This window comes from Portunus trituberculatus, chromosome 48 (genome assembly GCF_017591435.1).
Source record: "Portunus trituberculatus isolate SZX2019 chromosome 48, ASM1759143v1, whole genome shotgun sequence".
NCBI lineage: Eukaryota > Metazoa > Arthropoda > Malacostraca > Decapoda > Portunidae > Portunus > Portunus trituberculatus.
In genome coordinates, this window is record NC_059302.1 from 15,440,416 (window position 1) to 15,452,820 (window position 12,405).

At 39.1% G+C, this 12,405-nt stretch overlaps 1 protein-coding gene across 1 annotated transcript in view; it reads left to right on the top strand.

The window, feature by feature from the left end:
• Window positions 1-281: 281 nt before the first annotated feature.
• LOC123498648 overlaps window positions 282-12,405 on the top strand; it is a gene marked incomplete at its 5' end in the record, with an annotated part of 17,050 nt that continues 4,926 nt past the window's right edge. The window contains 2 exon segments of the mRNA XM_045245960.1: window positions 282-448; window positions 11,273-11,433. Of these exon segments, the coding sequence (XP_045101895.1) occupies window positions 306-448; window positions 11,273-11,433 (304 nt within the window).

A 12,405-nucleotide genomic window follows, 5' to 3' on the forward strand; every position in this document is an offset into this window, starting at 1 on the left:
TGTTAGGTAAATCATCAGCCTCATTTTCACTCTTATAACCAGCACCATTACTGTATTTAATTTACCTTTGGCATCTTTATGTCTTGTCCCCAACCCATTTTTTTTTTTTTTTGCGTTCATGCATTAAAATGAATAAAGAACAGTTATTCCGTTTTCCTTGAAGTCATGAAAGATATGGCAGCGTCGCACGTATTATAGGCCTAGCCCTACGGGTCAGTACAATTTAGTTTTACTTTTTTTTTTTATAGTACCAAAGTATCTTATCCTTTGTTTTTCTCCAGACGCAGGGAGTGTCCCTCCTGCTGATGTGGGGTGCGGCAGCAGCAGTTTGGGTGGTGGCTGTGGTAGGGCTTTGGGGTGGTGAGGCGGCTGCACATGGGCGCTACACTTTAGGAGACGCTCTTATAGACCCCACAGCACCAGGACCTGATGGAAAACCGTATCCAAGGTGAGTGATAGGCTAAAGGGATGATGTTTTTATATAAGGTGATTACGTTTTAGGTAAATATGTGCGGTATTAGGACTCTCTCTCTCTCTCTCTCTCTCTCTCTCTCTCTCTCTCTCTCTCTCTCTCTCTCTCTCTGTTTGGTCTCTCTGTACTACTACACAACTACTACATCACTACTACTACTACTACTACTACTACTACCTACTATTATTATTATTATTATTATTATTAGTAGTGGTAGTAGTAGTAGTAGTAGTAGTAGTAGTAGTAGTAGTAGCAGTAGTAGTAGTAGTAGTATAGTCTGTTCCATCTATGAAGTCCGTTCAGGGTGGGGCAGGTTACGTCGTTTACCTTTAGCCATATTGCCAAATCAATCTTCTTACATGTGCCTTTCTCTCTTATTTCCCATCCATGTGATATTTGAAAGTGATATTTTATGTATGCTGTAGTATAGTAAAATTTCTGTGACATGTGGCAAAGGTTTTTTTCAAATTTTGCCACGATGTGGTGGTGGTGGTCAGCATGTCCCCTTGGGTCCCTCACTTGGTTCGAATGAGGTCAAGTGTCAGGGCTCACGCCTCACTTTCTGGCTACCAAACAAGATGGAAACTACAACCCCGATTTTTTACCTCATGTAAGTGGTGTGGAAAAAAAGTCGAAAATGAATAATATATAGATACAAAAGAAATAGAATATATATTATACATAAAAAAATTATATATATATATGTATATATATATATATATATATATATATATATATATATATATATATATATATATATATATATATATATATAATGTGTGTGTGTGTGTGTGTGTGTGTGTGTGTGTGTGTGTGTGTGTGAGAGAGAGAGAGAGAGAGAGAGAGAGAGAGAGAGAGAGAGAGAGAGAGAGAGAGAGAGAGAGAGAGAAGGCTTGCGGATAAGCAGGTAGGGAGACCATTTTAATCTGATAATTGGTGGTCAAATTGGCAACGCCGTACTCATGGCAATTCTGGATTTCATAGATGGAACAGATTATAATAGTGTCGTGCGTACACACACACACACACACACACACACGAAGTGGTTAGAGCGCTGGCTTCACAAGCCAGATGACCGGGGTTCGATTTCCCGGCCGGGTGGAGATATTTGGGTGTGTCTCCTTTCACGTGTAGCCCCTGTTCACCTAGCAGTGAGTAGGTACGGGATGTAAATCGAGGAGTTGTGACCTTGTTGTCCCGGTGTGTGGTGTGTGCCTGGTCTCCGGCCTATCCGAAGATCGGAAACAATGAGCTTTGAGCTCGTTCCGTAGGGTAACGTCTGGCTGTCTCGTCAGAGACTGCAGCAGATCAAACAGTGAATTACACGGAATGACCTGACGCAGTCTCGCAGCACACCTGGCTAATCCTCTTCTACCCGATTCCCCTTGGCACCACCAGGGAACACGAAGGCAGGCCAGTCAGCCAGTGACATCTAGTCATTCGGCTGCTACACCTACACACAGACGCACGCCTCCTCCCGTAGTCCTAATAGTGTACGCAGCTAAACCTGAATAAACAATCACAACATCGTCACGGCTCGTATTTGTCCTTGTATTTGCACTCCAGCAAGTACGTGACAACACGACTAGACGGTGTAAGGTGCGGACTTCCTCCACTATTCCTCTCTGTTTTGCGGTTCTTGTCCACTTTGTGGACTTAGCCTCAGTGAGGCAAGAGATCAAGGGACTTAGTCTCTGGTAAGAGGAGGAATTTTTCGCTGGTTAAGCCAGTTTTTGTCCTTTCGTGGACTTTTTTTTTTTTTCACCGTCAGTTACACGGGACTCTGTCCCTTTACGTGTTCCGCAGACGCATGGGAAGTTCCATCTACAGCTTTTTTGCCCATTTAGAACTGCACGAGTTGGTACGAAGCTGAACCCTGAAGGTTGCAGATTAGCTGTACTCTCTTGAAGAGGCCCGTTAAACGGGTGGTTATAGGAAGACCGTGCAAAGGGCCATAGGGACTCTGACAGCCAGGTGCAAAATCCCCTAATGGGCAGCACTCTGACCTTAGGAAGATCAGAAGTGCTGTAGGTGAGCATGAGCAGAGTAAAAATAAAAAGTAGGATAGCCACCTAGTAAAGAAAGAAAAGTTGCACTTGTGGGACTTCTTTCTACCAATCAATTACAGATCACAAGAGTTTTTACGGCAAATGACGGCTTTGCTGTCTTAACATATAATGACCATAATACAGATAAGATTTTCTCAGAGGAGGTTAGGGATGCACTAGACAGTAAAGGGTTTACCCCTATACTACCACCAGAACAAAGAGTGAAGAAGAGTGTCATAGCCTCTAGAGTGGACCCAATGGTACATGAATGGGGAGAAGAAAATATTAAGGAAGAGTTTATAGCTCAAAATGCTTGGATACGAGCATGTTTATAAATTCCCCAATTCTTCTAATATAAAGATCACCTTCACTCAATCTAGCTTGGCTAGTAAAAACACACAAATTGGACTTTTGCTTTTAATATCAGTATTCTACCTCATGAGATTAGACAAGAGACCTACATACCAATAAAGTGTTGTATGAAATACTATAAACTTGAAGAGCATTTCACGAAGGACTACCCCAAAGATAAAGATTACAAAATATGCTCTGAGTGTAGCCTTGAAGGTCATCTATGGTACCAGTGCCAGGAACATGGTAAGAAATGCATAAGCTGCGGAGAAAACCATAGTTCGTTAGCTATGAAGTGCAGTAAGAAAAAAATCTTATTTGAAAGAAAAAAACTATGAAGAGAGAAAAACAATCATCAACATTTGCCGGTGTTACAAAACCAATTAGCAATGTAATGTCTATCCCTATCCAGACTCAGTTGCCTGAAATTTTAAAAGAGGAAATGTTAAAGATCTACATATTTATTGCACATGCACACTATAAAAATACTGAGAATCCTGGGAGTTATGCTGTTGAATTAAATGCAATATTAAAAGCTAACAATCTGCCTAACATAATAATCCCTAAAAACACAGTACATAAATCACAGTGTAAAACCTAGAAAAGTTAAACAAAAAACATAACAATCCCATGTAATATAGAAAGAAAAACGATAACTAAAACATCAATTGATAATGAGTAAATAGATATTGAATTGAAATAAACATTGAACAAGAACTAGATACAATGAAAAAAACAATATACTCTACGTAGAGGCTAATCAAACGGACTTACAATTTTACACCATAGAAGAAAGAGGATGGCCTGAAGGTAACTTCACTGTAAAGGACTTGGTACAAGGCATTAGACAAAATAAATATAAATGGACTTATATAGATCTTCAATTTAATGAAGATGAGATAATGGATTTAATCTTAAAAGAAGAAATAAATCTTAAAGATTGCTGGAACATAATTAGAAAAAATATTTTTAGGAAAATAAGACCAGGCCTTCAACATGAAAGATCACCTAAGACACCAAGAGATTAAGAAAATCATCACTATGATGAACTCCATTAAAATAATCCAACATAATGTGTTAAACTGGAAAATTAACAAAACGTCATTAATAAACTACTATATTAGAACTTCTCCTGACATAATAGCAATAAATAGCCATGGCCTAAAACCAGCAGACACATTAAATATACTAGGATATAAAGTACATAAAATAAACACTTCACAAGAAATTGCGGATGGCTCAGCTCTTGCAGTTAAACATAATATACAGCACAAAATATTTGATGATTATGATACAGATTTTCTCGCAGTGGAAATATAAACTACACTGGGCCCCATTTTAATAGCTACTACTTATTTACCACCCAGAAGGCCATATTTACCATTCACCAACATGTATACACTACTAAATAACAATATCCTCATTGCGGCCCATTTTAATACCTACTGCTTATATACCACCTAGACCTAGGTCATATTTACCATTTACCGACATGTATAAACTACTAAGTAATAGTATCCTAACTTACATTCTGGGTGATTTCAATGACAATCATAAACATTTTGGTAACAAAACTGAAAATACTGTGGGAAAAAGTTTAATTAGTCTCATAAATCAAGGTAAAATGTTACACTTAGGCCAAAGTTTTCCAACATTTTTAACACAAAATACAGCAACTAAGCCAGATAAAGTCTTTTGCAATAACCATCATTTCTTAAATTACTGTATAGAGCCTAGGGATATTACCACATCATATCACCTGCCAATAATACTTATACTTTCAGCAAAATCCCTTTTCGTACAAAAAACACCAATTTATAATATACGGGAAGCAAATTGGGAATTATTAAAAAAAAAAAAAAAACAATTGATGAGATGTCTATAAAAAAAAAAAAACTTAATAAATAAAAAAAATGGACAAAAGTAATTAAAAAGGCAATGGATAAGTCAATACCTAAAAGTAATTATCAACGAATAAATCAACTAATATATATTGAGGAAATAAAAAGAATTAGAAATACAGTTTAATGAGCTTAAAAGATCAGCTTTAAGGAATGGATGGACTTACAATGATTATAGAGAATATACAAAGTTAAGAGTCGAATTAAGAGAGAAGTGCAAAGAAGCTCAAAATAAGAACTGGGAAGACAAGATAAAAAATATAATAGATGACAGTAAGGATACCAAAGAATTTTGGAGAAAAATCAAAACACTAAAAGGTAGTAATGTAACTCATACTTGTTATGTGAAAGACTCAGAAGGAAAAAAGTACCATACAGACAAAGAAAAGTGTGACTTACTGGAAAAGACATGGAAAGAAATATTCAAAATTACAGATGAAGATGAGCAAAATTTTGACATCCAACACTCTAATCATATAAATGCATATGTGAATGTTAATATGAATAGAACTAAATGTTTTGAATTAGTGGATACGACCAGAATGAATACACAAAACATTCATACAAGAGAAATTACAACTGAGGAGATCAGAGGATCCATAAAGAGATTTAAAAATAAAGCTCCAGGAGTATCTAAAATAAACAAATTAATATTAGAAAATTGTACAGACAAGGCAATCGAACAACTCAAAGACATATATAATATTGCACTGGTTACTTCCCTTCCTCTATTAAAAATGCTATAATAATATTTATACCTAAGGAAAATAAAATACCAATAAACCCTGTAAACTATAGACCAATATCATTGCTCGAAGTTCCTGATAAACTGTATGAAAGGTTGATTTTAGCAAGACTCTCTACATTTCTCTCAGAAAACGGAGTAATAAAAGATCGGCAGCATGGATTTAGGCCAAATAAAGGCACTCACACAACCATCACAACTACATATGAAACAGTGGCAAATGCCCTAGCCAACAAAGTCTTACGCGATGTCTCGAGGGTATTCGATATAGTATGACATAATGGCCTTAAATATAAACTATTACAACTAGGACTTCCAGAAATATTAGAAAAATCACTATGCATATTTTTAGATGATAGAACAGCCAAAATGCAAATAGGAAAAGATAACAGTAACACCATAAAACTATTAAGTGGAGTTCCTCAAGGCAGTGTGCTATCACCAACTTTGTTCACCCTATATAAAAATGATTTGCCTCAACCTGGTCATGGATGCCTAATAACTATGTTTGCAGACGACACTACCCAGGTTATTACATCACAAAGCAAGTCAAAACTAATGATGGAACTTAAAGTTGAACGTGAGATCGATCGAATCAATAAATATGAAAAGCTGTGGAAAATAAAGACCAATGAAGAGAAATTCAAAATAATTCCGATCGCACAATATAAAACTAAGCCTATAATGATAAACAATAAAGAGATAAATACAAGTAAGGAAGGGAAATTTCTTGGCTTAAATTTACAACATACTGGCCTAAGAGGACATTGTGTAAATCTGAAGAATCAAGGTAATGCCGTACTCAGTAAATTGAGAAGATTTACGAATCTAACTCCAAAACTGATCTGCTATGTAGGTGCCTTCAACCGTTTTATAAACCAGATGTCCGACTCAAATATGTTAATTCCCGGCTGCGGCGTCGCCATCGTAGCACATGTTTCACAGCAAGTTGGTCAACTGGAACGTACTTTTCTGCACGTTTTGTAAATATTAAATGGTTTAATAAAGCGTCAACAAGTTCTGCTTAGTTATAATCTTTGACGAAGAACTAAAATAGCTGAATGTACTCCTCTATAAAAAAAAAACGTGGCAACAAAAAGATATAAGCTAAAGAAGTGGAAATGTTTATATATATGTCGAGCGCTCTTTCTCCACACTTAGTGTTAATCCATCTCGCGATTTCTGGGACAAAAATTTCAGAAAAGATCATTAATAGGTAAAGCGTAGTTTTAATGCCTTTTTTACTTTCCATAAAAAGATCATTAATATAAAGCGTAATTATATTCATACAGAAAATCACAACAATTAATAGTCTTAAGAAATTAACAGTATAGAGGATATTGTCTAACATGCACCGAGATTGTTCTATCGAAACGTAAACAAATCTAGCGTGTTAAGAGCCATCGCCACACTCGCTACACAACGACTTCACTATGGATAACACTATGGATATTAGTGAGGATGAACTTAGAAAATGGACAGTGCCAACTCTGAGAAACTTTCTGAGATCAAAAGGCATACCAAGTTCGCTTGTTGTGATTCAGTTAGGAAAATTCGGTTTCGGTAATGTTGGCCAGGTTATTTCGGCACAGACTCCGAAAATTGTTTTTTATAAATGCAACTCAGTGATATTTGCTCTACGCTTTTTGATTGGAACATTATCCTATGCAGAAACTCTGACAATTTTGTGATAAGTTATATATGTACTATTAGACTTACAAAAAAATATTTTGATGGGACACTGGTACATCCATACTTTGTACCATTAGGAACATATATTTGCATATTTTTATGTCATTTTCAATCAGACACATAGATAAATAACCAAACGTTTATATTATGAGGTATGTAGGCATGAATATCTGTATATATATTTTTTAATAGGGCTTCCACAAGAGCGAAAGTTCGGCGCGATAGGCAGGACCAACTTGTGAATGAAACCAGCTGGCGAACAATGAAAACTACACAGATAGCGATTGGTGCCATTGGGGCTGCAACGTTTGGCGACGCCGCAGCCGGGGAATCCCCGATAGGTCTCCCCCCTCAGCGGCTTTCATATTTGAGTCGGACTATAAATCCGATGAATTGCACATAAGATATATCATAAACCCACTAAGCATATCCATCCATAACAAGGCACGTAAAATATGGGAAAATCTTAGATTCTCAGAGCCAGACCACTATAACTTCTTAACAATACAACACAACAGGCAGCATAACTGGTTCCCCAAAACTAGCGAGGTTATAGCCATCCCCGAAGTGGAGGCTATCATTACTTAATCCCCTTAATTTTTTCTAGCTTTTTTTTTTACAGATGTAGCAGAAACCGTAGACGGAGGACGAGGAGTTCACCTGGCCTGCAGGGAACCTACTAATCTAAATGTATCCTATCCTACCTTTTCCTCAATTAACATTCTAACTTCTAATAACTTCCTAATTAATAATTTAAATGTCTGTTCATCATTAACTAACTAACTAACTACTAACTCTTAAAAATAACTAACTTGCTAACTTACTAACTCATCTACATAATTACTATTATGGGCAAGTTGCTAAGGTATAGGTTTATAAAATAACCTAATTAAATTACAAATATTATTGTGATTAAAATTAAGAAGAAAATCTAGCATAAATGCAACACTGTTACAGCTCTGTTCAGTCCATCTTTAATAGAGTTTAGCTGTGTTTCTCTTGGGGATCATTACCTGAAATAAACATCAAATGTGAATGTCCTCCTCTCTCCCTCTCTCCACCGAAAAACAGATATAAGAGCTGTGTTCCTGGCAGAGTAATTGCAACAGTAGCATTATGTGAGGAACGCAACCTTAAGTAAATAAAAATGATAAAACAATAAAAATGCTGAAAAATAATAAAATGGTAAAAAGAGCTATGTGGTTAAGCCCACACACTGTCATCTCTCACTTTCTTTCACACTTCTCTTCCCATCATCTTTCTCTTCTAGCTAGCTACTCCTTCTTCAACCCCCTTTATATATATATATATATATATATATATATATATATATATATATATATATATATATATATATATATATATATATATATATATATAAAGTAAGTGCGCAACATTGGTGACCCTGGATCGACACACAATAGACAAGCATATCAAAATTCCCGCCTTCACTTACGATATCACCACGTGGTTCACACCCATCAAGGCAACTTGGGCGCTCGCGGACCTCACAGACGCCCAGAAATTCCAGCTCAACATCGCCGAGATTCCATCAGACGTGGCTGCCTTTGTATGCGGTATACTGCAGCTGCCTCCAGACACCAACAAATATCCGGCGCGGCTCCTGCAGGTCTTCGGTAAGACACATTTATCGCACCTGCAGTAGTTAGATACGCTGAAGCTGGACGGCTGTCGCCCCTTTGCCTTCTTTGCTCACATGCAGGCATTGAACACTGCTTCAAGGATGCCAGTTCCAGAGGCACTTCTCTGTCACCGACACCTGCAGCTGATGCCCGCCAACCCCCGCCTCCTCCTGGCCACTCTGCTGGAGAATCTCTCACAGCAGAAATTTGTCCAGAAGCCCTACGCGCTCTTCGAAATGTTCACTCCTGTACCCTCACCGCTCATCCATGGTCTCCACTTCTCCCCCGCTCACCAACCGTGTAATGCAGTGTCCGGTGCCAGTGATACGTGAGTGAATAGTGACATGCCGCCGCCTTGTTACCTTGAATTGAAAAGTTGGAGCACAGCCTGTCGGCCTAAACTTGTCGCAGTGCCGCTTTTACCGTTGCCTCATATTTTCCCTCACTTTCCATCCGTCAGGCAACCTTCAACCCAAATCTCTCCTGCTCCCCCTCATCATTCCAGCTCCACCTTCATCTTCATCTCACATCCAGCCTGACGCCCATTCTCCGCCATACCTCCCTCCTCCTCCTCCTGCTTTCTCTTCTCTCCCCCTCCCTCCACTCTGTTTCGCTCCTCTCCACTCACACCCTGCAACACCCTCCCTCACTCAGGCCGCCAACCCTCCTTTACCACCCTCTCACCCTTCTCTCATCTCCCTCTCTCACAATACCAACCCACCACCTTCCCCTCCACCATAGCTACACACCACCCCTTCTCCAGTCGCCACCTTCCCTCTCCCTTCCTTGCAGCACAATCCTCAGCCACCGCACGGGGATGAAGAGGGTGACTTCAATCCGGACAGCCTTCCGTTACGATCAGCGAGACGTGTTACCAGGCGGCTACACTTTCAGGCGGACCAATAAACTTCACTATTGCTGTGATGATTTCGACGTTATCGTTTTTATCTATATATGTATATATATATATATATATATATATATATATATATATATATATATATATATATATATATATATATATTCATTGGTATAATTTTTTTCTCTTTAGAAAGGGGGGTATAATGTACACACACACATACACACACACACACGCCCGGTAGGTCAGTGGTTAGAGCGCTGGCTTCACAAGCCAGAGGACCGGGGTTCGATTCCCCGGCCGGGTGGAGATATTTGGGTGTGTCTCCTTTCACGTGTAGCCCCTGTTCACCTAGCAGTGAGTAGGTACGGGATGTAAATCGAGGAGTTGTGACCTTGTTGTCCCGGTGTGTGGTGTGTGCCTGGTCTCAGGCCTATCCGAAGATCGGAAATAATGAGCTCTGAGCTCGTTCCGTAGGGTAACGTCTGGCTGACTCGTCAGAGACTGCAGCAGATCAAACAGTGAAACACACACATAGCAACAATGACCTGACGCGGTCTCGCAGCACACCTGGCTTTTCCTCTTCTGACCCTTATTCCCCTGGGCACCACCAGGGATCACGAGGGCAGGCCAGTGACCTCCAGTCAGTCAGCCGTTACTCCCACAGTCCAGATATACCGTGGTTACATCTACACACAGACGAACGCCTCCTCTCGTAGTCCTGAGAGTGTACGCAGCTTAACCTGAATAAACAACCACAGCGTCGTCACAATTAAAATTGTCTCCCTACCTGCTTATCCGCAAGCCTTCTCTCTCTCTCTCTCTCTTATATATATATATATATATATATATATATATATATATATATATATATATATATATATATATATATATATATATATATATATATATATATGCTATGTATAATTTATGTTTTATTTCTTTAGTATTTATTTAGCATTCATTTTCGACTTTTTTTTCCACACCACCTACATGAGGTAAAAATCGGGGTTGTAGTTTCCATCTTGTTTGGTAGCCAGAAAGTGAGGCGTGAGCCGTGACACTTGACCTGACTCGAACCAAGTGAGGGACCCAAGGAGACATGCTGACCACCACCACCACATCGTGGCAAAATTTGAAAAAAACCTTTGCCACATGTCACAGAAATTTTTATAAATCATTGCTATAATTCTAAACATCGACACTCTCTGTACTATGAGGCTTCCTTTACTATACTACAGCATACATAAAATATCACTTTCAAATAGCACATGGATGGGAAATAAGAGAGAAAGGCACATGTAAGAAGATTGACTTGGCAATATGGCGAGAGGTAAACGACGTGACCTGCCTTACCCTGAACGGACTTCATAGATGGAACAGACTACTACTACTGCTACTGCTACTACTTCTACTATTACTACTACTACTACTACTACTACTACTACTACTACTAAAAAGTAGTAGAAGTAGTTTTTTTTATAGGTATAACTACTACTATTTCAACCATCCCCACCAACACCTCTCATTTTGTGTAACTTTAGCTTTTAACTCTCCGCAGCGCGCTAATCAATCGCCTGTTTTCTGAGGGAGAGTTTCAGCCTTCTAGAAAAATGCGGACGGGTAGAACTCTTCATCGAACCCTGGACCCAGAGACTACAAGGGCGCGTCTCCTCTCCATGTACCAGCATACCAACAAGCCCCAGATGCTGACGCCTGAGGGTACGTGATTGGTGTGTGTGTGTGTGTGTGTGTGTGTGTGTGTGTGTGTGTGTGTGTGTGTGTGTGTGTGTGTGTAGGATATGTGTATTTTTTTTTTTCGTGTTTGTATGGGGAACATATAATTTTGTGAATAGCGTAGAGCAACGCTGGCACACACACACACACACACACACACACACACACACACGCCCGGTAGCTCAGTGGTTAGAGCGCTGGCTTCACAAGCCAGAGGACCGGGGTTCGATTCCCCGGCCGGGTGGAGATATTTGGGTGTGTCTCCTTTCACGTGTAGCCCCTGTTCACCGAGCAGTGAGTAGGTACGGGATGTAAATCGAGGAGCTGTGACCTTGTTGTCCCGGTGTGTGGTGTGTGCCTGGTCTCAGGCCTATCCGAAGATCGGAAATAATGAGCTCTGAGCTCGTTCCGTAGGGTAACGTCTGGCTGTCTCGTCAGAGATTGCAGCAGATCAAACAGTGAAACACACTCACACACACCTATCCTCTTTCTCTGTGCACTCTTTTGGCGTAATACGTGTAAATACTATAAATATAATACAAGAGGATAATTTGTAATAATAGATATTGGAAATTGATAATATGTAATAATAGATATTGGAAATTGATAATATGTAATAATGATATCAATGATAGTGATAACCATAAGAAGATACTGATAATGATGATGATAATGTTGAAAACAACAACAGCAATAGCAACAACAAGAAAGAGAGAGAGAGAGAGAGAGAGAGAGAGAGAGAGAGAGAGAGAGAGAGAGAGAGAGAGAGAGAGAGAACGGCAATAGTTACTAAGCCAATCCTACATAAGAAAATAGGGATTATTTTCTAAACAAGTTCCAGTTTCATTACCACTTGTTCTCGCTAAATAAATACAGACACACGGGACAGGAATGATAGTGAAAGAAGAAAGTAGAAAGTTTGATACGCACTTCCACTGAAATATGTGTAATTTTCGT